The sequence below is a fragment of the Hyperoodon ampullatus genome, assembly GCF_949752795.1.
Source record: "Hyperoodon ampullatus genome assembly, chromosome: 10".
NCBI classification, from domain to species: domain Eukaryota; kingdom Metazoa; phylum Chordata; class Mammalia; order Artiodactyla; family Ziphiidae; genus Hyperoodon; species Hyperoodon ampullatus.
The window spans coordinates 65,030,943-65,055,951 of record NC_136923.1 but is presented as its reverse complement, the minus strand read 5'-3'; the positions used below and the strand labels follow the sequence as shown (position 1 = coordinate 65,055,951).

The 25,009-nt window shown below is 46.3% G+C and overlaps 1 protein-coding gene and 1 long non-coding RNA gene across 2 annotated transcripts in view; one reads left to right on the top strand and one right to left on the bottom strand.

The window, feature by feature from the left end:
- Positions 1-469: 469 nt before the first annotated feature.
- LOC307059478 lies at positions 470-9,121 on the bottom strand. The gene is made up of 3 exons (XR_013811129.1): positions 9,056-9,121; positions 8,124-8,189; positions 470-590 (listed from the first exon to the last, which is right to left on the bottom strand). It is a non-coding gene; the product is annotated as an uncharacterized lncRNA (long non-coding RNA).
- An 861-nt stretch (positions 9,122-9,982) lies between these two features.
- Positions 9,983-25,009, top strand: part of LRRC1 (leucine rich repeat containing 1) — a 127,113-nt gene continuing 112,086 nt past the window's right edge. Inside the window, exon 1 of the mRNA XM_079713489.1 lies at positions 9,983-10,245. Coding sequence (XP_079569615.1) covers positions 10,087-10,245 — 159 coding nt within the window. The 5' untranslated portion in view covers positions 9,983-10,086. The remainder of the gene's footprint in view (positions 10,246-25,009) is intronic.

The following is a 25,009-nucleotide window of genomic DNA, read 5'->3' as shown; positions in this document are numbered from 1 at the left end:
TGCATTAAAATAATGATCCATTTAAATCCTGCAGTAAATTTTTTTGGCAAAGCAACAAAATTGAGAGAAAGCATCTCCCCATTGAAATTTGTTATAAGATTAGGTATCTTCATGCTTGATTTTCTTATAGCAGATATACTTGTAGTGTTGCCTTCCTACAAATTGATTCAGCTTATCCAAATGATAGATTTATAATAATATTACTTACTGATATTTTCACACTAACATTTTAATTTTTTACCTCTTTTAAGGTGCTAGTAGAATTAATAAAAAGAAATGCATTTGTTTACAAATTACTCAACATATTAAGAAAATAAAATTTTTTACAGCAAGATAATGCTCTTTTTTTTTTTTTTTTTTTTTTTTTTTGTGGCACACGGGCCTCTCACTGTTGTGGCCTCTCCCGTTGCGGAGCACAGGCTCCGGACACGCAGGCTCAGCGGCCATGGCTCACGGGCCCAGCCGCTCTGCGGCATGTGGGATCTTCCCGGACCGGGGCACGAACCCGTGTCCCCTGCATCGGCAGGCGGACTCTCAACCACTGCGCCACCAGGGAAGCCCAAGATATTGCTCTTTAGAAAGATTTCTTCCTGGTGTTTTGTGGGGGGAAATGGAAAAAAAAAGATTTGTTAGTTGATCCACTAATGGAAAATACTAAGAATAAATTAGAATTGAGGAGGCCTCCAGATGGTTTCTGAAGTAAAGAAATATCATTGGATAAAATATAAATACTGTACTTTAAAATAAATAAGTAAATAAATAAATAAGACATATTTCTTTATTGTTTGATTAGTAATATAATTGGAAGATGAAAAATAAGCTACCTTGTATTCTTTTTTTTTTTTTTTTTTGCAGTACGCGGGCCTCTCACTGCTGTGGGCACAGGCTCCAGATGTGCAGGCTCAGCGGCCATGGCTCACAGGTCCAGCCGCTCTGCGGCATGTGGGATCCTCCCGGACCGGGGCACGAACCCGTGCCCCCTGCCTCAGCAGGCGGACTCTCAACCACTGTGCCACCAGGGAAGCCCCGCTACCTGGTATTCTTAAACAGTTAAAATTTTTTTTTTTTGGGTAAATGTCAGCCTGGAAGTTCACAGCTATCTTTCTTTTCTTTGAGAAAGCTTCATTAGAGTCCCAGTCTAAGACAGCAACATAGGAGTCTCCTAAACTCACCTCCTTTTCTGGATACACTAAATCTATGGTTACACACAGAGCAATTTCCTCTAAAAGAAATCTAGAAACTAGTTGAGTGATGTCTGTACATTGGGCAAATGAGAAAATACCCATATTGAAATGGGCCTTGGCACACCCTCAATTACTGGGAGCCACTAAGAACAAAGAAGGCGGCTTGGACAATCACAAAGGTTTCAGAGACAACAAATAGCTCAGGCCAGGCTGAGCAATAAGGTTAATCTCTCACACAAGACCACTCTGTCCAGACTGGGAGAGATGGCTGTTTTACCCAATGTGCAGAATTCGGCACAGAGAGTCAAAGAAAATGAAGAAAAAAGAAGAGTATGTTCCAAACAAAGATATGATAAAACTCCAGAAACAGACCTTAATGAAATGTAAGTGATTTACCTGATAAAGAATTCAAAATAGTGGTCAGAAATATGCTTACTGAAGTCAAGAAAGCAATGCATGAACAAAGTGAAAATTTCAACAAAGAGAGAATATAGCAAAGTACCAAAAAGAAAAAAATAGAGCTGAAGAAAACAATAATCGAACTGAAACATTCAATAGAGGAGTTCAATAGCAGACTAAATGAAGAAGAAGAAAAAAATTAGAGAATTCAAAGGAAGGGCAGAGAAACTCATCTAATCAGAAGAGCAAAAAGAAAAAAAGAATGAAGACAGCTTGAGGGACTTATGGGAAAACATCAAGTGGACAAATATTCATATTATAGGGGTCCAGGCAGAGAAGAGAGAGAGAGAGAGAAATGGTCAGAAAACTTATTTGAAGAAACAACAGCTGAAAACTTCCCTAACCTGGGGAAGGAAATAGACATTCACATTAACAAACTAAGGTATAAAAATCATATGATTATCTCAATAGATGCAGGAAAAGAATGTGACAAAATTCAACATTCATTTATAATAAAAGCTCTCAAAGAACTGGGTATATAGGGCACATAGCTCAACATAACAAAGTCGATATATTATAAACCCACAGCTAACACAGTATTCAATGGTGAAAAACTGATTTTCCCTAAGATCCAGAACAAGAGCAGATGCCCACTGTTGTCACTTTTATTCAATAGAGTATTAGAAGATCTAGCCAGAGCAAGTAGGAAAGAAAAAAAATAAACGGCATCCAAATCAGAAAGAAAGATGTAAAACTATCTCTATTTGCAGATAACATGATATTATATAGATAGAAAACTCTAAAAACTCCACCAAAAACTGTTAGAACTAACAACAAATTTGGTACATTTTCAGGATACAAAATCAATACACTAAAATCAGTTGTGTCTCTATTCATTGATAATGAACTATCAGAAAGAGAAATTAAGAAAGCAATCCCACTTACAATTGCATCAGAAAGAATGAAATACCTAGGAACAAAGTAGTGAAAAATCTGTACACTGAAAAAACATTGATTAAAGAAACTGAATGAGACACAAATAAATGGAATGATATTTCATGTTCATGGATTTGAAAAATTATATTGTTAAAATGTCTATACTACCCAAAGCAATCTACAGAGTCAATGCAATCAATATCAAAATTCCAATGGAATTTTTCACAGAAATAGAGCAAACAATCTTAAAATGTGTATGCAACTGCAAAAACCCCTGAAAAGTCAAAGCAATCTTGAGAAAGAAGAATGAGGCTGAAGGCATCAAGTGTCCTAATTTCAAACTATATTACAAAGCTATAGTTATCAAAACAGTATGGTATTGGTATAAAAACAGACACATAGATCAAAGGAACATAATACAGAGCCCAGAAATAAATCCATGGATATTTGGTCAATTGATTTACTACAATGGAGACTAGAATATAAAATGGGGAAACAATAGACTCTTCAGTAAATGGTGCTGGGAAAACTGGAGAGCCACATGGAAAAGAATGAAACTGGACCCCTTTCTTATACCATACACAAAAATCAAACAGAGAAAGATAAATGCTACATAGTATCACTTACATGTGGAATCTGAAAAAAAGAGTCAAACTCATAGAAACAGAGAGTAGAAAGGTGGTTGCCAGTGGGCAGAGGGAAAAGAGTGAATTTGGTAAAAGGGCACAAACTTTCAGTTATACGATGAATAATGTCTTATGAGCTAATGTAAAACATGGTGTCTATAGTTGATAACACTGTATTGCATAATTAAAATTTGCTAAGAAATTAGAACATAAATGCTCTTACCAAAAAAAAAAAAAAAAAAAAAGAAAAGAAAGAAAGAGCTAAGTGTGTAAGGTAATGGATGTGTTAATTAACTACATGAAGGAATCCTTTCACAATGTATACAAATCACCATGATATACACTTTAAATATCTTATAATTTTGTATGTCCATTATACCTTAATAAAACTAAAATTAAAAATAATCCTTTTCAGTAACCTCACAACATTTTATTCTGACAGGGCTTAAAAGGTGTTATTTCTCCAATCAAGTTTATATCAGTGTTATGGATGGTGCAAAATTCACTGGAGAAACATGACTTTTTCTAGGTTTATTCTAGTGAACTGATCAACACACTTTTATTAGCAGTGGTGTTTGAATTGTCTGAATGACCCTGGTTGTTAGAAGAAACACAGTTCTGCTCATTGATATCTTTTTCTCTTATTTCTTATGCAGTAGGTCTTGGCCTTCAGTGAAGACTTAGTGTCCATAATACTTTAGTTTATATTGTAGGCACCATAACTATAAAATAAGAGTGATATGAGAAAAGGATAATCTTTATGCTCTTCTTAAATCCTTTGTGGATCAAGGTGAAAAACAAATGAAGCAAAAAATGAAGCCTCTGTGTTTATCCAAATGACTAAAAAATACATTTTGATCAAGTGAGATGGTGTATGTTATGGCTCTTTAAACTAAAAAGCATTATACAAATGGAAATCATCGCCCCAACCCGAGGAAGTGTGCTCATGAGCCTCCTTTAGGCTTCACCCCACGTGTTTCTGTTTACTGGAGAAGGAAGGTGTGAAACAGAGGCAGAGAAAAAGATGGATTCAGTGGCGGGTACTATAGTTTGTACTGGGCTCCTTTGGTATAGTCTCTTTCATGTTGAAAACTTTACATTCTAACTTCTCCCAATCCAATAATTTACATATTGTTTACCCAAGGCTTTCTTTTGGCTGGTAACTGAGAAAAGAGTACTGACAGTGACTAATGCCTAATGTGTAGTTTTCTGGGGTACAGAAAGCTCTTTTGACTACATTAATCCACAGTTTTCTTGACAGCTTTTTGAGGGTGGCATTTTTCATCTCTTTTGCAGAAATAAAGAAAATGAATACTGGAGTTAATATGAATCAACCAAGATCTCATCCCTGGTTAGCAGCAGATGCAAAAATTCAATGTAAAATTATGAGTTTTTTCCACCAGCCTACATGACAGACAGTGTTTGCTCACCTCCATCAAGGCAAAGTGTTGTTCAATATTTGTCTCATCATGAGCACATTCATCAGATTGAGAAAAACAGAAGAGCAGATAAACTCAAACTGCTCATCTGTAACTTCTCTGAATGGAGGAGCAGTTTAAGTCTTCATAATGTGAAATTTTAGACTGTTTACATACTATTACAACCTGTAAAGCTGAATAAATAAATGATTCTGATTAATAAAAAGCAGGGAATACTGTTTTATCTTTAGTAATGACTGAGTGGGAAGGTTATCAGACCAACCTTCCCACAGATAACAATTATAATGTTGGACAAAATATTAAGAAAAAACTATCTGAAGATCCTGGAGAGTGACCAAAAGCAAGTGGAAACTGAAGGGGAGTCTACACTGGAAAGAGGATATAACACTAGGTGAGGTTCTGTTTTCATGGTTTTAACAAGCGTAGCCACTATTCTCTACTGCACAGAACAGGTAATATTTCTTGTATAAATGAAAACAGCTAATGTTTAGAGCAGTCTGACAGGGCTGGGGTGACCACAGCAGTTGGGAAGTGAGAGGGGGAAACCTCAGAAAGGATTGAGTGACAGTGGATGCTCCAAATTCTGCATAAACTCTGCCCATATCTCTGGCTGACCTTTAATTATGCATGTGTAGTTCAGTTTTCAAGCATCTCAGTTAAGCATAAAATAATACAAAATTTCAGCTGTCATCCAGCAGAGGAGATAAAATGCTATAGACTAAATATGTTTCCCTCTAAGTTTATATTTTGAAATGTAATCCCCAATGTGATGGTATCTGGAGGCAGAGACTTTGGATGGTGATTAGATCATGAGGGTGGCACCCTTATGTACAGGATTAGTGCCCTTATAGTAGAGACCCCAGAGAGCTCCCCTGTTCCCTTGTTCTGTGTGAGGACACAGTGAAAAGACGATCATTTGTGAACCAGGATGCAGGTCCTCACCTGACATCATATCTACTGGTGCCTTGATCTTGGACTTCCCAGCCTCCAGAACTCAGTAAATTTATCAGTGACTGGCACATAGCGGCCACTCAATAAATAAATAACACAGCATGACTTGGCCCTGGATGTAATTTACGACTGCCTGTTGGGTACATTTACCTGTATACTATGTGTTAACTTTTAAAATTAATTTTATTGATGTATACATTTTAGACAATAAAAGGTTCCCATTTTAAGTACACAGTTTGATGAGTTTAATAAATGTACACACCCACGTAACAACCACAATCAAGATGTAGAATATTTCCATCATCCCAAAAAGTTCCCTCATGCCTTTTGCGATCAATCTTTCTATCCACATCTCTTCCTCAATCCCTGGCTGCAGGTACCCAGTGATCTAGGTTGTACCACTTGTACTAGTTTGCATTTTCTAGAATTTACATGTATATGAAAGGAATCATACAGTATATACTCTTTTGTGTCTGGCTTTTTTTGCTAAGCATGCTGTTTTTGAAATTCATCCACATTGTTACAAGTATTATTAACATTAGAAAAGTAGTAGAAAAGGAACAAACTTCTTTTTATCGTTCTTATTCCATTGTTTCAGTGTAGTATTCATTTATCTGTTGACGACTATTTGGATGGTTTCCAGTTTTTGGCTATCTTTAACAAAATTGCTATCAACATTTGTAAACAAGCTTTTGTATGGAAATACCCAGGGGTAGGTAGAATGGCTGGATCATTAAGGTAGGCATATGCTTATAAAAAACCTTAAAAATTGTTTTCCAAAAGTGGTTTTATCATTTTACACCCCCAGCAGCAAAGCCGGAGTTCCAGTTGCTCCATATCAGTAACATTTGAGACTGTCAATCCTTTTCTTTTTAGTCATTCTAGTGGATGGGGGTGGTGTCTCCCTTTAAAATTCACATGTTCAAACCTCTGAATCCCCATTTTACCCCATCTTACCAGCTATCACTTTGGACTTTCACTTTAAAAGAAATTAATGACAACCATCATAGTCAAAAAATTAATAATAACAACAACAACACCATTAATGGAGAATTTTTTTTTTTTTTTTTTTTTTTGCGGTACGCGGGCCTCTCACTGTTGGGGCCTCTCCCGTTGCGGAGCACAGGCTCCGGGTGTGCAAGCTCAGTGGCCATGGCTCACGGGCCCAGCCACTCTGTGGCATAGTGGGATCTTCCCGAACCGGGGCACGAATTCGTGTCCCCCACATCGGCAGGTGGACTCTCAACCACTGTACCACCAGGGAAGCCCCCCATTAATGGAGAATTTATCATTCTTAACCTTAGAATACAAGCTTCATGAGGGCAAGACCTATCTGCAGCACCATGTGTGAAGCATGGTAAGTACATTTACTAGTTATCTGTTGCTGTGTAACAAATTACACCAAATCTTAGCAGCTTAAAATAACAAACATTTGTTTCACACAGTTTCTGAGAGTTCAGAATCCAGGAGCAGTTTAGTTGAGTGGTCCTGGTTCCTGGTCTATCACAAGGTTGCACTTAGGGGATTGGCTGGTTCTACAGTCATTTGAAGGCATGACAGACTGGAGGGTTGGCTTCCAATATTACTCGCTCACATAGCTATGGGAAAGACTGTTGTGTGGGTCTCTCTATTGGGTTGCTCAACACGGCAGCTGGTTTCTCCAAAGTGAGTGACCCCCAAAACAAAGATAGACGTTGATTACACAGACAAGCCAGTACATAGTGAATATTTATTGATTGAACAGATGTGTGCCTGACACTGTGCTAAGCGTTTTACTAACACCATCTTATTTAATCCTGATAACAACCCATGGACCATTGTCCTCATTTGTGCTGATAAAACTGAGGCTTATAAAAGTGAAGCAACCTGTTCAACAAAGCTATTAGGTGGCAGAGCCAGAGTTGAAAGTCAGACCTCTCTAGCCCCAGTGGATGTGAAAAATGGTTCATACTGAAAATGAATTGCATTATTCCAAAAAAATTAGATTTCTATGGTCGTTTAAATTTTGTTTGAGTCCAAATCATATACATATGGGGAAAGAAACTAGAAATTATATCAATAGGGAAACCCTCAAACTCTTCAGGAGGATAAAGAATTGCTTCCCTAATTCTCCACTTGGCAAAGTGTTTTCATTTTTTCTGTCTTACCAGACTAATGTTTCAGATTCTTGGCAGATCTTTGGAAATGAGGAAAGTCAAGAATTCTGCCACTGACTTTCCAAAGAGCCAAGACAAGCCGGTCATTCAGTGTACATATGGAACTATGGTAGTTGCAGGGGTCTACAGAGCAAGTGAGACAGTACCTGATGTCCAAAAGGTCACAGTCTTTTGGGGATTAAGGTGCTACAAAAATAATCTAACACAGGGAAGTATAAGTGCCATGGAGAGGCACACAGGGAATGCTTCCTGAGGTTTGAATTTTTAAAAAGATCAGCCACATTTTAAAGACACATTTGGTGTTTATTATAATAATCTAGTGTGATAATCTCTGGAAGTCAATAGAAGATTAAGATGGGGGGCCAGGCCTTCTTTATTTTTATTATTATTTTTAAGCAGTTGGAAAACTTACAAGGCCAGTGACTTGCTTACCATTCCAGACCCAGGCTCTCAGGCAGGAACCACAGTCTCCCACTAAAGGTGGCACAAATTGGGTTTCTGGAATGCAAGAATGAAGGAAGAGTGACTAAGGTTCAAAGTCCGGGTAACCTCCCTTGAGAATGCAGGAATCAAGCCAGCACAAACAAAAGACGAGGTGGAGTGGGTAGGGCAGTGGAGTTTAGGGATTGATTTGAATTAGAGTTCAGGTGATAATGCCAGGGTAGAAACAGACAAGGCAATGGTACTTGGACCCATCCTCACTGACTGGGAAGTGAAAAGCTGTCCTAGTAGAGTTGAAATGACAAAATGTTCCCCTCCCCACTCACCCCAGGAAAACTGTCTGGTGCACGGTTGGAACTGAGACCACATATGCCTTGCAAAAACTAGTTTCGGACCCAGATTTGCTTTGGCCATGTAGCACACTCAGCTTTCAGTCCTCTGCAGAAATGCAGATTCCGTGGCTCCAGATTTTAGCAGTTTGGGGGCAGTAGTGGGGGTGGAAGAGCCTGGGTGGTGTCTACTCAGAGGTCACAGGCCCAGTTCACTTGAAGCAGAAGGTGTGAGGACTAGGGGGGTGGCCAGGTGGGGAGTCAGAGTAGACCCCCAGAAAACAATCCATAAATGTGATTGGTTTTCACATGGTCAGCAACCCTTTGCGAAGGAGCCAGTTTGGTTATTTGGAGATAGGAAGAGGGTCAGTTCAGGGTTCTGGTCCTAGTCCCTTGATACGAATCAGGGACAAGGGAATGGTCATTATCACCCAGTAGTGAGCCTCCTGGGTCCTCCCCAGCTACTCCCTGGGCTGCAATCTACTGTTCGCAAGAGACTGGGCGTTGGTGCAGAAACGCAGAAGCCGGATGGAGGATGCTCAGCCGGAAGCCCCCACGCGACCTGCCCCACCTCTCCCGCTCCTCCCTCCTCACCTGTCCAGGCTAGTCGCCAGGGACCAACATCTGGCCAGGCTGGAATGGGCTCAGAAACTAATCTTTGCCAGCTCGTTTTTGTATGTGGGCTTCTGATGGGGTGCATCCACATCTGTAAGAATCTCGCAGACTCTCTGACGCCTATGTTGGTGGTTTGCGGAGAGGGATCTCCTATTACTGGGTACAGAGACGATGATTACTGAGAATGCTACACAGCCTGCAGGCGGTGCCCGAGGACCAGGGGCAAGGCAGGGGCCGGGGTGCCGTGCGGGGCCGGGGGCGGCCCGCTCACTTCGGGGGGTGTTGGAGCAGCGCGCACGCAAGTGGCCAAGAAAGCCGCAGCCAGGGCGGCGGAGACACCTCAAAACCACACGGAACCTTGGGGCTCCGGCCGCCCACGGCGCGCAAGGTACGCTTCGGGGCGGTCCCGCCTGACCCCGGAAGGGAAAGTGGTTTTGGGGAAGGGGAGCGAGGAGAGCGAGTTAAGTAAAAGTAAAAAACAAAGTTATTCTGCTCCCCCCGGGCTGCCTCGCCCCTGCCTCCTCTTTGCCCCGGGCTCCTTCAGAGGGGCTCCCTCCGATGCCGCGACATTCCCTGGGTCCCAGCCTGAGTAGGGGGACCGCGAGCGTCTGACCGCTGCTTCTCCGACCCTCCGGATCCAGGTCGCCGCGAAAACCCGGAGCGGAGCATCCCTCGGGCAGGAGCCGCCCTGGGCGCGAGTCCACTGGCGCGCATGCTCAGTCGCGCGGCGGCGGCGAGTAGGAAGCTCAGCGCGGCGGTGGCGGCGGCGGCGCGGCCGGAGGGTGGGAGGGGCGCAGCGGCGGGCGGGCAGGCGGGGGCGCGGGGCCGGGGGGGCGCCTCTCGCCCGAGGTTCCTGGGCGCTTTTGGGAGCGTGGAGCCCGGCTCGAGGTGCGAGCGAGCACGGGGGCCAACGAGCGCGGAGTGGGCGGCGGGCGGAGCTCAGCCGCCGGGCGGGCGGAGCGGGCGGGGAGCCTAGGTCTCCGCGGCTCGGGACCCGGCGGCGGGCGGCGATGTTCCACTGCATCCCCCTGTGGCGGTGCAACCGTCATGTGGAGACCATCGACAAGCGCCACTGTTCTCTGGTCTACGTCCCCGAGGAGATCTACCGCTACGCCCGCAGCCTGGAGGAGCTGCTGCTGGACGCCAACCAGCTCCGCGAGCTGCCGGAGGTGAGTGTCCAGCCTCACCTGCGCGCAGCCCTGGGGGAGCGCGGCCGGGCCCCGCCAGCCTCGCACCCTCCTCTTTCCCCCACCCCGTCCCCTCCTCTCCCCTCCCCTCCCCTCTCGCCCCCTCTTCCACCTCGGGACCCGGCAGGCAGGTCCCGCGGAAACCACGTCTACGTTCATTCACCTGCTTCTTCCTCCCACACTCCTCCCCCTCCCCCTCCCCCTCCCGAAAAGTTCCTTTTCTTTCTATACAAAGCGACTTGCTCTTTTCTGAGTAGTCGCTGTAGCTTGTGCAGTTGGGAAAACGTTCTGTGCCGATAAGTAGTTTATAGACATATCTAGGTACTAGCGCCCGGCACTTGTGACCGGGCAGGTGAGGAGCCAGGTGGCCGGGGCCGTTCCCGGCTGGAAGGACCGAGCGCGGCATCCGGCTCCCGGGGCGGTCTCCTTGTCTCGCATTCCCCGATCGCTGGCCGGGGCGCCTTTTCCCTTCGGCCTGGACTGGGCCGGGAGGAGGTGGGCAGCGCGCGAGAGAGCCGCGCTATCTCGGCATCTTCCGAAAAATGTGCTCCGGGCCTTATCGCGGGTGGGCCGTGCCGGGAAGAGCCGTAGCTGCCCGGGCTCCGGGACCGGCCGTGGGGGGCGGGGCAGGAGGGGGGCTGCGCCTGCGGAGCTGTGGGCAAGTGCCCTGGTGCCCTGCCTGCGTGGACCTGTTGCGTGGAAGGAGCCGCGGTGAACGTCAGCAGAGGCTCTGCCGGGTGGGCCAGCCTTGCAGCCGCCGCTCCCAGAGCGGCCAGGTTCAGCCTGCTGACTTCTGTCCTTGCAGTGATGAGTTACCTCTTCAGAGTTGTTTATGTAAATTAATCACCCTGCCGCGGCCAGGCTTGTCAAGCGACACATGCTGATTGTGCTTTAATGGAGGGTCGGGGACTGCGAACTTTTACCCTTCGAGCTTGCCCGGGGAACTTAGCTTGAGTAAGCCTGAAGGAGGAAGGTAGCCCAAATCCAGGGCTGTGCAGGAAGTCGGGGCAGTTAATCCGAAGGTGTGCAGGAAGTAGGGAGACTGCTGGCAGGCGAGAGAGGACCTTCCTGAAGGCCCGAGCGTTGGAACTCAGCTGTCTTGCAGGACCCTTTGTTAACACAAAGCCAAGACATGGTCACAGAAACACTCACCAGTCAAATGTTCCGGCATGTTAGAATGACCCGATTTGTCCTCCAGCCCGATAAGAGTGTTTTAAACAGCAGAACTATGTTTTTCTCAACATTTCAAGTGTTGTTATTCTTCTTGGATTAACTTTCCTTGGTCTGCGTAGAATTGATTGGATGGTTTGCTGTGTGCAATGGCGGGGGGGCGGTGATTATCCTCACTAGGATCTTTGCAAAGCCCCCCGGGCTTTATTTAGCTTAGAAGCAGAAAAGCCATCCAGTTCCCTCCGGCATTTATTATTTTGTGGGCATTTTCAAACACATGGTTTTGTCTGGCCTTTAGCTTCCTTAAATTTGACTTAAAAATCATGAGTTCACTTACTGCCTTAAGTTATAATAAGTTTTAGGCATTGCTACTGCCAGGAATATAGAATACTGTATGTAATTTAATACTTTTCAAGGGCTTCAGAATAAAGTTATTAAAGCTTGAGTGAAAAGCTGTTAGACTAGAAATGTTTCAGTGCTCTTTGTGGTGTTTTTGTTTGTTTGTTTTCTTTTGTAGAGCTGGAAGATTTCCTGTGACTGGATTGGCTTTTCACTCCCTTCTGCAAAGTTTGTGGGTTTGTCTGTAATGTTGGGAGATTCAGCTTGGTATGGGAAATTATGGGGTTTGGATGTGTCAGGTATTTCTACTGATTCTAAATGGAAACTTCTCAGAAGCTCAAAATACAGTCTGATAGCCCTCAGTAAATATGGTAATAAACAAGCTTTTCAAAGGCTAGAAGTGGTCTGGCATATGGGTAATTGCTCTTACAGCTCTTAAAGTAGTTTCATAGTTTTCAAGTTATGTAAAATCTGTTTCTCCCTGACTTTTTGTGTGCCTGGGTGTGTACAAGCCAGACTCCAGCAACCGCCTTCAAAACACGGATGTTTCATTCACAGTCTTTGCTTGGGCATCCGTTGTCTCCCGTCTGAGGTCTGCATAACTCATTACCGCTGCTCACTGCAGTCCTGGCCCCCTCCCCCAGCCCCTGCCTTCTTACCTGCCACGTCACCAGTGGGCCTCTTCTGCGGACAAACCTCCAAGGTCCTCGTGGTGGTGGCCATACGTGCATTATGTTCTCGTCTCCGCGATTCATTTGCAGCCAAAGGGGAGGCCTGCATCCCCCAACCCCAATAGCAAAAGTACACATGCTCCCCAGCCTTCAGCACTGAGAAAAGCATCTCCTCTCCCTGAAAGTCTGCAGCCTCTGATTTGCTCCAATCCTCTTGTTTTCCAAATTGAGACTCAGGATTGAAGTGACTTTCAGGGCTGTGCAGCTGGTGTGATACAGTCGCTATGGCCAGTCACCCCCACCCCCCCCACCCCGCCACAAGCTCTCCCCTTTCATGCATCTGCCAACTGAGCAGGAATCTGGACTATTGGGCTTCTCACCTCCATCAGAACCTCAGTTATTTAGCCCCTCCTGGTTTACTCCTGTCATGAAAGCTTGGCCTCAGTAGAGCCTTTATTGACCCTCCAGGATTTGCTAGTTGTGGGGGATACAGAGATTAAACAAGGTTTAATCAGCAGCTTTGTGGGGAGACAGTGACTTTAGTACAGGTGTGGTGGTTGTGGTTGGAGCGGGCACTGCAGTTATCAGATGCCGCCGTGGGTACTGACCTAATCTGCTGACCTTTTGCTGAACTCGCATCACTGTCCTCAGCAGGGTCCCCACCCTGTGAGCCTCTCATGGCTGCAGGGGACTTAGAGCCCTCACCTTTGGCCTCACTACCCCTTCCCATCCTCCAACTGGTCCCCTTCCCCAGCCCCATCCCTTTGGGATGTGTGTTAACAGAGACACCTCGAGGTGCCCCCTTGGGAGCACGAGCTCCGCGTCCAGTGGGTCCTGCTGGGTAAACCCCTGTTTATCTGTTGACTGAAGGCTGCTGAGTCTGATGCAGATCTTTCTCCTCTGCTGCTTTCTTGTCCCCTGAAGCTCATCACTGCTCCAGCATCTGTCCTTCTCTAATGGAGTCAGAGCATATCCAGGTCTTCAGAAGTGAAGGTCATCCACGTGGTGCGGTTGTTTTGTCTTCCTCTCCTGCCTTCCTCTCTGTGTTCCTGATGACATCAGTTTTCCCCTCAATCTGTGCACGATGCTCAGATATCTTCAAACATGTGTTTACTGTGGTCTCTCTAGACCATTGCGGGGCCTGGTCTACTAGGCAGCAGACACTTGGAGTGAATGCTCTCAAGCCTCTCTAGGTTAAAAAGTTGAGTTTCATCCTGTCACCTCCTCTTAGAGTTCAGTCAGGCCTTCCGTGATCGCCAGATGACATTATCTCAGATACCTGCCCCTGCCCTTTCTTGTTTCTCGTATCCTGCTTTATTTTTTTCCCTAGCCCTTAGAACATTCATCACCCCCTGATTCCAGACTGTGTCCTTGCTTGCTCGTTCTTTGTCTCCTCAGCCAGAACTTAAGCTCCATGCCAGCAGGGGGGTTTTTGTTTGTGGCTGAACCTAGGACAGTATCTGGGACACAGTGGGCATGCCTGTTGCCTGGATGAGTCCTCACCTGCTGTCACGGGGAGACAGCCCTGTTTCTTTGCCATTGTGATTGCCTGTCCCACGCCTGACTTGTACTGTGCACTGGTCTATTGGAATTAGTAAAGACACACATGTTCAGAATTCAGTGGTCCTCTCCTGCCTGTCTTTGTTCTCCGTCTCTTCTATGCTGGACACTTTTTTATTTTGGCCGTGTGTGAGGCTTGTGGGATCTCAGTTCCGCAGCCAGGGTTTGAACCTGGGCCCCCGGCCGTGAAAGCGCCAAATCCTAACCTCTGGACCACCAGGGAATTCCCCTGTGCTGGACACTTTTGACCGCCTTGTCTTTTCGAAATAATCTTCGTGCCTTGTAAACATAATTCCTGTGTAACGAGACTTCAGCCTCTTCGCCTGTAATCTGTTGAGAGGATATCCATCCCCACTTGGAATAAGTCCCTTTTGTCTTAAACCCGCCGTGTTTTAGTTTAGGTCTGGCCCCCTGCACTGGCTTCTCTCCCCAGCAGTTCCATTTCTGGAGGCCGGGCCAGCCATTCTTCCTGGCTCACAGGTTCAGGGACTTACCTTCCTGTCTGCATCCATCCTGTCACTAGGTCCTGTCATTTCTTCCTTGAGAATGCCACCTTCCCTCTGCGTCTCTCTCTCCCCCAGCTGGTTTCCCCTGGATCCCTGCTGTGCGTGGCTGGCCGTCCTCTACAGAGGCTCTCAGGGCTGGTCTGGAAGGAGCAGGGGGCAAGGCTGCTGGAATCAATTCAGGTGCTGCTCCATCACTTTCATTCTTTCTTCAAGCCTCGGTTTCCTCACGTGTCACAGTAGCACCTACTTTATAGGATGGTTCTTGGGATTGAAGAGAGTATGCACGCAGGACACTTACAGTTAGGTCTGTGATGTCTAAGATCTTTCTGGATACTATGGCAAGACGCTTTTATTAGGAAACCATGTTTTTTTCCTCCATATAACAAATTTATAATATTTATACAGTTACTCAATTCTTTCACCAAAATATAATATTTTCTTGATTTTTGAGGAAACAATGTGTATTAAACTAGAGTTTAAAGACATCTTCCTGGGAATTTGCAAGTGATTTTTTAAAACCAAAAGTAAATTTTTAATATTCTTTTAAATAATAATTAAAAAAATCATAGATTCTGTAACATCCAGATGACCTTCCAAATGAGGCATGTCATAAAGATTTCCTCCCAGCGTTAGATTGCGAACCCCTTTGATTGTCTGTAGCGAAGGGGAAAGGACAGATGTGGACTTATCGCAGAAATTGTGTTTTGGGGTCAGATGAGGCCTGGAAGTACATGAACAAAGGGTTCACGATGGTCCGTTAGAGAAGAGCGGTGGCTGGCTGGCTGAGGGGATGCCAGCCCCACGGTGGTAGAGCCCCACAGAGTTGCCAGGAACTTGCTCCAGGTATTCTTGTACTTAACACACTGTGTGAGCAGTTGAGCACATGGAACAAAATTGCATCATTGTCATACGTCATGTTCAATGAAAGCTGAGCTCTCTTTTATTGGTTTTTATCCAATTTTTACATTGTCTCACCTTACAGTTTTATAAGGGCTAAAGCATATGAAGCTTTAGATTTGGACACACTTAAGTGGCATTATAATGAAAATAATTTAAGGCAAAGCCCAGGAGGAAGGGCGTCCAAGAGAGCACTTGCCCCTGAGAGCCGTGACCTGCACATTTCTCAAGTTAGGGAAACTATCTGAAGTTCTGCTTTCTCAGAGAGCCTGCTGCTGTTACACAGTTTAGCTCTTGGTTATTTTCCTGTTCTGTTCCGTGTTAGTCCAGTGCCCCTCCCTCATCTCCTGTTCCCTCTCCCCCCCCACCCCCGCTTTACAGGTGAGGAAACTGAGGCCTGGGGAAGATGTCATTTGCCCCAGGTTGGTGGACGTTGGAGTGTCTTTGATTAACTTTGAGTATCTGCTACTTATTAATAATATTCTACTAGATGCCACTTTCTGAGATTTTACTGAGCTCCAAACATTGCATTAAGTTCTCTCTAGAAATTATTTCCCTTAAATGGAACCACTGCTCACTTTAGCCCTTATATTTCCAGTTTTGCCAGTGTGGGCACCGAGACTTACTTAGGGAGTTGTTTCGGAGGCTCGTGTAAGGAACTTGGCCAAGGTCAGCTGTGGAGCCAGGGCGTGCCTCCAGCTCCGTGTCACTTGCCCCTGGGGACAGGGCCTGGCCCTGTGACAGCTCTGATGCATCTCCGTCTTTGGGGAGCTGAGGGAAGACGTCAGAGGGGGTGACATTCACGTTAGAAGGAAGAAAAAACCTGTCGTGGTCGCCAAAGCCCATCCTTCCCAGGTGGCTCGAGCGAGGCTGCCCAAGTGGTCGCGGGACTGGAGAGGGGCCAGGAGGGGTCTGGACGGTGTGTCAGGAGAGGCGCCGCACAGGTGGACCTCTCTTCTGGGAAGGTGGTCCTGGGAGGAGCAGAGGATGCTGTCAAGAGCCGCCGTGGTGGTCTGGGTGGGAGGAAACCATCTGGCACCGGTGGGGTGGGCAAGGTGGGATGGATCAAGGACGTTCAGGCAGGGGGTTTCCTGCCCTCTGGTCCAGCACCGTTTCTCCTCTTCCCCCTGCCGTGCTGTGCTGACCGCCTGAGGCCCTTCATCAGGGCTCGGGGGACACTAAGCACAAAGCATTTACCTCCTTGTTGTGGACACATTCTCCTCGATTGTGGGGCGTGTCAGCATTGAACTTGTAAATTGCTCGCTAAGCTGTGTGTAGGCATTGGCTTAGGGGAGAGATGGACAGCCAGAGGTGCTGGGGGTGGGAAGAGTTTGTTTCTTTTTTTTTTGGTTTCAGTTGAATTGGGTCATCAAGTTGATAAAATTGCAGCCATAGTAACCCTGGAGATCCTGTGGGTTCTTTTTTCCCAAGTAACATGAGTATGTGCTATGTGTGTACCGGACCACGGACCTCAGTTTCCTCTGTTCTCTGCTGATGCTTTAAAACACTGATGCTTGGAGCCTTTTGATTTCCAGAGTCACTTGAAGTTAACTCGTTGCTGAAATGTTGCAAAAAAACATTGCTCAATTCTTTGAGAAAAAGTAAAACTATTCACTTAATAAACCTTTCCTAGAGTTGAGAAAGTTGTGTCATGCTGGTAACAGCAAAATGAACCCATTTCCCCAGCCCCCCTCCCCTCTTCCCAGGGGCTTCCAGAGAGAAGAGGCCACTTCGGCCCCTCCTCACAGCTTCTGGAGCGTTATCCTCTCCACCAAAAATTGCAGCTTCTGTAACTCTGATACTTGGGTACTTGGGATTTCCTTAAAAAGGACCCTTTACCCAGGCTTGAAATTTGGGGGGTAAAGCATAGCTGATATTTACACAAGAGGGTCAGAAATAGCAGTGTAAACATTTCTCAGCAGTGATGACAAAAATCCCAACCATGGTCTCGCCGAGCCATGAACGGAAGTGTTGGGCTCTTCTGGGTGTGGATCCAGTGAGGCTGCAGGCTTCTCTCTTTGCTCACAGAAGTCTAAAGGAAGTTTGCCTATTTTAGGATTTTCCCCAGAACACGGGGCTAGATGTTTGTCCTCCACTTCATGGGATAGTTATGAGGGGCGATGAGATCATGGGCCAGATCTTAGTAAATGCACAGGAGAAACTGCTGGATGTCCATTTACTTTCTCTTGGGTATTATTTAGTGGACAGGGATGGTAATTTACTATTGCATGTGGTATTTTAGAAGATCTAATCGAGTGTGTGTGTGTGTGTGTGTATGTATGTGTATGTGCCTGTAGTGTAAAATACTTTGAATTTCTAGAAGTAAGATGGAATACTAATTTTTTTTTTTTTTTTTTTTTTTTTTTTTACTTATCACTGTTTGGAAGAATTTCCTTATCCAGGCTGTAACTTCTAGATTCCAGAGAATTTGACTCAGTTGGGAGACATTTGGCATTTCTGTTTCCGAGAACCACAAGGCATGGATTTATCATGTGGTGGGTGGAAGGTGTTACACCTAATTGCAGTGTGTTCCAGACTGATTCCTGGATAGCGTGGCCTCCCATCCTGACCGCTCTGGTCACCTTTCTTTCCACAATCCACACCCACTTCTGGGGGAAAGATAATCGAGGGACTATCAGCTGACTTGTGGTGGACGTGGGGAGCTTGAGTCAGATGAGCAGCTGTGAAGCCCGGAAGGGAGCTGCCAAACCTCTGAGGAGGTGACCTGGGCTCTGACTGCCTGACCTGATGTGGAAGATGCTGTGACCTGGGCTCTGACTGCCTGACCTGATGTGGAAGATGCTGTGACCTGGGCTCTGACTGCCTGACCTGATGTGGAAGATGCTGTGACCTGGGCTCTGAATGTCTGACCTGATGTGGAAGTTGCTGTGACCTGGGCTCTGACTGCCTGACCTGATGAGGAAGATTCTGAGGCCTCTGAGGCTCATGCTGTTAGTGCAACCTGCCTGAATTTGACTATGATGTGGCCTTGTTTTGTCTTGTTATTATGTGTTGGATGCACAGAAGAATTCAAAGAATAAAAAGTGTGACATTTGGGCTTCCCTGGTGGCACAGTGGTTGAGAATCTGCCTGCTAATGCAAGGGACACGGGTTCGAGCCCTGGTCTGGGAAGATCCCACATGCCGCGGAGCAACTGGGCCTGTGAGCCACAACTACTGAGCCTGCGCGTCTGGAGCCTGTGCTCTGCAACAAGAGAGGCCGCGATAGTGAGAGGCCCGCGTGCCGTGATGAAGAGTGGCCCCCACTTGCCACAACTAGAGAAAGCCCTCGCACAGAAACGAAGACCCAACACAGCCAAAAAAAAAAAAAAAAAAAAAAATAAATAAATAAGAAGACCCCAAGATCACTATTAAAAAAAAAAAAAAGGTGACATTTTCCTTGATTCCTTCCAAGTGATACCAGACATGAACAATTTTAGAACGTATCCTTATAGACTTTTCCTCTTCACGTACCACCATATATTTATCATTGTTAAAAGGAAAAGAGGACTCCTATATAAATTACTTCTATATAAGTTACTATATAAATTGCTTCACGACTTGCTGTTTTGTACTTAACTCCGTATCCTGGATGTCTTCTGTGTCAGTATGTATAGATGTTTGTTAACATCAGTGCTGGTGCTGTAGGTTCCCTTATATAGGCTATGCCATGATTTATTTATTTCACCATTCTCCTTTTGCTGGACATCTAAATTGTTCCAAATTTTTGCAGCGATGAACTACACTAGATTGAATGTTCTTGTTCATATTACTTTGTACACACATGCAAACGTTTCTTTGCATGGGTTCAAGGAGCATAATCACGGGATGAAAGGGTACATACTTTACAAATTTCAGTAGATGTTGCTAGCTTGTCAAAGATGATTATTTTTTAAATCCGAGTTGGGTGGAGGCCTAGTGATAGGAGACATCTACCCACCTTACAGCTAAAGAAGTGCAAGACGAGTGAGGTAAAGTGATGGATCAGAGCAAAATGAACATGTGGGCGGTCCTCTCCCACTCCTGGCTCCAGGTCCTGTGCTCTTTTGGGGGGCTGGAGAAATAGGTGGGGAGACGGGTTCTGTCATCTCTGCCCCCCTCTCTCCTCGACTGGGGCTGTTTCCCAGAGACCTGGGAAGACCCTTGAGTGGGCTTCCGTCAATCCGATATTCGTTCCGGGTCTTTGGAAGACTGACATCTAATGCTTGCATTCAGGTGGCTTATGCTGTTTAGTCGGGCAGAGAGGTTGGCGTCATGGAATTCCTAATGTGGGTTGATTTGGTTTCTGGAGCAGGAGGGCAGGGCAGCGTGCAGGCTGTGGGGGGGCCGGTCAGCTCCTCCCTCCGTCCCTTCTACTGATGTGTTGCTTCTGGCCTGGATCTCTTGCGTGGTTAGGAGATCGACCCCTTAGCTGTGACACCTGGGACAAGTAACTCAGCCTCACTGGGCCTCAGTTTGCTCATCTGTAAAAAGGTACTAATAGACCCCACCTCATGTGTGTGAAGAGTAAATGGGTTACTGTGTGTGCTGGGAACAGTGTCTGTTACATAGACGGCACCCAATCAAATCTGCTGGCTGTTGTCATCATTCTTGGCTGTTTTGTGAGAGAGGCTTCAAACCCCTTCGTCCTGTCTTCTTCAAATCCTGTCTCAATTCTTGGCGGGAGACATCTTTCTAAAACACAGATATGATGGGTGACTTCCTGCTGCAGTGGCTCCTCACCTGCGGGGTACAGCCTAGCTCTTCTACCTTATCTCCCATCTCTTCCCTGCTTGAACCTTGCGTTTCAGCAGCACTTAGCTGCCCTTGGTTACCAGTCTTTTCATGCCTCAGAGTCTTCATTTTTGTGCTCTGTCTCCTGGGAGTTCCTCTTTGTTGGCTTCTTTGTCTGCCTCCCTGCTGGTCATCCCGTGGGACACAGCTCAGGCGATCAGGTTCCTCTGAGAACACTTCCCTTCCCTCTTCTCTGGTTTCTGGGGACACCTGTGTCCTTACTGTTACCTCTTTGAAATGATCTCTGTCCCCCATCGAAGCCACAACACACCTTTTCTTCTTTGCTTTCCTGCTGCGTCACAGAGCAGACATTGAAGACATATTCGAGCAGCATTCTTGGGGACGTTTTCAGCCCTTCTGGCAAGTGGATTTAGAAATGGGTTGGGGGCAGACTGTAAGTTGAGCTCACCGATTACTCCACGAAGAGCCGGGCTCTCTGCCATCCTTGCTTGTATGGATGGCGTCATGGTGGTGCTGGCACTGGTCTTGCAGTTGGATAGCCCTGGGCTTGTGTCCGTGCTCTAACTGACACTAGCACTGACCTTGGGCAATTCACATAATCTCTCGAGCCTCAGTTTCCTTATTTGTCTTGAAGAGGTGGTGATAGTGGTGTTCAAGGTCTCTCTGAGTTCTGACCTCCCTGGATGCTAATTTTATGACATTTTATGACTCGATGCCACAGCGCTAACCTGAAGGGAGTGGTCCCCACTTGTGCACGTGACCCGTGAGGTTGCTCGGTGAGGTTTAGTAGAACCACAAGTCCTGGCTTAATCATTATAATCAAGGATTCGATAATAAGGGGAAGCTGTTCCAAACGCTTACCCTCCTGTGGTCAGTTGTTGATTCCCAGAACCAATTAAGGGAAAAAGATCAGCAGATTTTCTTTGGTTAAAACACACACACACAGACACACACACACACACACACAGACACACACACACCCCAACAACCTTTGAACACTGATTTTTTTTCCCCTGTGTCAGTTGCATTCTCCCAGCTTTTAGAAGTGAGGTAAAATAGGCAACTTGGCTGGGGCTTTTTGTCTCCTTTTTAAATGAACTCAAGCAGAGTTCAGAGGCGGTTGTTTGAAAGTTCACTCTGGGTTGATTTGAGCACCCGAGAGACTGTATTTTGGGAAACCTAATTTGGGGACTGATGATTAAGGAATATCTATGGGTTAAAATCAGACTGAGGTGGCTTTTTGAGGAGTATATTAGGATCAAAAGCTACAGCCTTCTACTCTTCTGCTGAAATTTGCTTTCCTGGCTAGATGTTGGTGTCAGGCTTCCCAGGCAGTGTGATTCAGGAGTCGGGGTTTGGGGGGTCGATCTCTGCTGGGTCCTGGCAGACCCTCCCTCCCCCTTCCCCTATGCACCCTGCATCTTTATTGAGTGCCGGCTGTGCTACAGGCATCCTTCTGTCTGGCAAGGTGGGTATGTTGCCTTGTCCTAACGGAGCTTCCATTCCAGGTAAGGGAGACCGCTGGTAAATGGATAAGCAAATAAGAATTTCAGATAGTGATCAGAGCTATAAAGCAAACCAAATGGGGAAATGTGGTTGAGAGCCATGGAGAGGCTTCTGTTTACTCCGAGAATACCTCTCCCAGGAGGTGACCCTTGCCCTGATGCGGTGAGGCAGCTGTGTGAACAGTGCAGAGCTCCTTGCAAAGGCTCGGGATGAGTTTGGGGTGTTTGTGGGCAGAACGAAGGTCAGTGCGGCTGGTATGACAGGGTGGCGGGTAGAAAATCAAGGTGAACATGTTGGTGGGGTTAATGTATGTCAGAGCTCAGAGACCCCGGTGAGGAGTTTGGATTTTTTTTCACCAATTGAAAGTGTGGCAGATCGTAAGCCTATAGATATTTGATTTGTGTTTTAGAAAGTTCACTCTGCTGGCAGGTGAGAGTTTAGTCTCGAGGGAGGAAGGGTTCACAGAGCAGAGAGACCTGGAGAACTGATGGGGACTTGGACCGGGGTGGTAGCAGTGAGTGAGGAGATTTATCTTGGGGGTAAAGTCAACAGAACCTGCTGATGTATTGGATGTACGTTTTTGGGTTTATCAACCGGGGCGCTGGCAGAGCCTTTATGGGGTTTGGGAGGACCAGGAAAGGGAGTATAGTGGCATAGGACCTGGTAAGTCCTTGAGTTGGGGTGTGGTGAAGTGTTTATGAGACCCAGAACTTAGGGGTGGAAGCCTGGGTATCGATAATTATAATAAAGACAGCAGACATTTTTTGAGCAATGTGCCCCGAGCTGTGCTTTGCCTAAACACTTCCCATGATGAACTCATTCAATCCTCACAATAAACATAAATAGCTTTATTATCCTCTTGAGGACACTAGGACGCGGAGAGATGACTTAACTTGCTAAAGTCACACAGCTAGTACGAGCAGGGCTGGGGATCACACTGGGGCTGTCTGGTTCAAGAGCCAGTGTTCCTAACCACTGGACCGTCTTTCCTCAAGGTCACATGCACAGAGATCACGTCTTTGGCACCGAAAGCCACCTGATGGGCCAGGAGTTGCGTCCATTCTGAGAAAGGGGACAGAGACACCTGTGCCGCCTGGGTTATTTTTGCATTGTTAAGAAAAAGAGCACTGAGCTGAAATATTTTAAAAATTAGGTCACCAAATATTAATGTGCTTATTCGCGCATAATCTTTCAAAGAAGATTAGTGGCACCCATTGTTGGGGGCTGGATTTTTTTTTACCTTCAGGAGAGAAAATGAGTGCTGGTTTTATCCTAGGAGTGTCTCCATTATAATTCTGCTGCCAATGATTCAGCTATTATACTATTGATCTCTGTTGTCAAAGCATGATATCAAGTGATTAGCTCATGAGGCAGTTACGAGTCTTGACTGTAAAGGTCAGACTCATAAAGAGGTTCGAATGTACTTTCTGGAAGTATACACATTCCAATACTGCTACACATGGACGCTAATAAGATTAGGTTAATAGAAGCTATGCGTCTTATAGGAGATGCACCTTACCTAGTAGCATGTGACAGTAATTCACCTACCTTGATTTGCGATAACTTGGTTCTAAAATGGCAAGAGGTGGTAGAGGAAAGTGTCACGTTCTCTCTGAGAATGGTGGTGATTCACTGAAGTTACACAGAGGCCAAGAGAAAGCAAGCCCTACCCCCACTCTTCAACCTCACGCATGCCCACCCCTCTTTAGAACTTACTGTTCGAAAAGAAAAACTGTCTCAAGATGTCTTTGTCAGGCAAATAGAGAAGGGGGTAATTGCTTGTGAGGTGTAGTTCCTGTAGTCTTTAAAAATTTCTGTATTCTAAAATGTTTGATTTCGACATTCGGGTTTAGGTCCAAAGTAAGTCAGGTAACTTCTTTGGTTTCAGCTCACTGGTCATTTCCCCTCATAGAGGGTTTCAGCCTTGAAGAAACAGGAGCGCCTTTGGAATATTCTTGTCTGCGAGTAACAAACATCTCAACCTAAGATGCCTTAAGTGACAGAGGCACTTAGGGCCCTCACGTGTCAGGAGGCCCGAAGGAAAGTTAGGGCTGGTTTAGCAGGTCGGCAGTGCCGGGCACTGAGGGGACTCCCGAGTGACTTGCAGTTCCTCGTATGGTGGCACCCGGGGATGGGCATATGCAGAGTCACGGGTGGATCCTGGACTCTTTTTCTGGCCTCTAGTGGGAGGCAGGGAGGCAGGGAAGGTGAGGAGTAGGAATACGGGGTGGGGATGGGTGAGGCTGCAGTGCTCCTGAAAGGAGGAGAGGCAGAGACAGCGCCCGCCTGCTGGCCCTTGCAGATGCCCTCCTTTTGTGACGTCTCTCTCGTTTAAACCTGTGTCTTCTGCCAGAAACACAGGGACTGTCTGCTCAGGAAAAGTCTCCGGCAGGATTGATTTCTGTTCCAAGGTATTCTTAAGAAAAAGAAAAGCTTGGACATGTCGATGTTTTCCCTAGGTTTCCTTCTCACTATGTGTGAGAGAAAATTTGTGAGAGAAGAAAAAATAAGTCAAGAAGACATTATAAAGATTAAATTACCAGATATACTTATTTTCTAAGTTGTTAAATTCTAACATGCTAAGTACTTTTTAGTACTTTCTGACTGTGGTCTTTAATGGTTAAATTTCTGTGACTCAGTGGTCTCGCGTCTTCCAGACCTCCGTGCCTGTCGGTTGCTGTGCGCTCCGCTCAGAAGCCTCTTCTCCAGGGCAGATGCTGCCTCCTCTGAGAAGCCCTCCCAGCTCTGCAGCCATACCCATGACCCCATGTCCCTGCAACCACCCCCCTACCTTCCGCCACCCACCGCAGTCCCTCTTGACTCACCTCTCTCCTGCTGTTCCTCAGGGTTAGACTTAGCTGTGCATCTGTTTGTTTCTCTCAGTTTGTCATCAGGGACTTGTTTTATGCATCTCTGTCTCAGACAGTGGGGAACTCACTGCTTTATTCACAGGAAATGTTCAAAAAATGTCTGTTGCATTGAAAAAAAAAGTTTTTATGGGGTAGCTGAGATACATAAACCTTCGGACATTTCCCTTTGGTGCCACAGTGTGGTGAGTTACTCCGAGGGGCTGGTGGTGCCGCAGTCCAGCCTCAGTCAAGTTCAGCCTGCGCCCGGGGTCCCTGGAGGGACCCGCCGGCAGCCAGCAGGGCGTGTGGTGGGGCTTTGCTGTGCACTCGGGTGGGAGGCTGGGGCTGAGGCAGTGCATCCTGCCGGCGCAGGGTCCAGGGAGAACACAGCATTGGCCCTGCTCAGGCCTGTGTCTTTGCAGAGGCGTGGATGAGGAGTGAGATGGCCAGGCGGTGCGGAAGGTCTGCCCACGGGCTGGACTGCCTGCCCTCGCCTTGGAAGAGCGGAGGGAAAC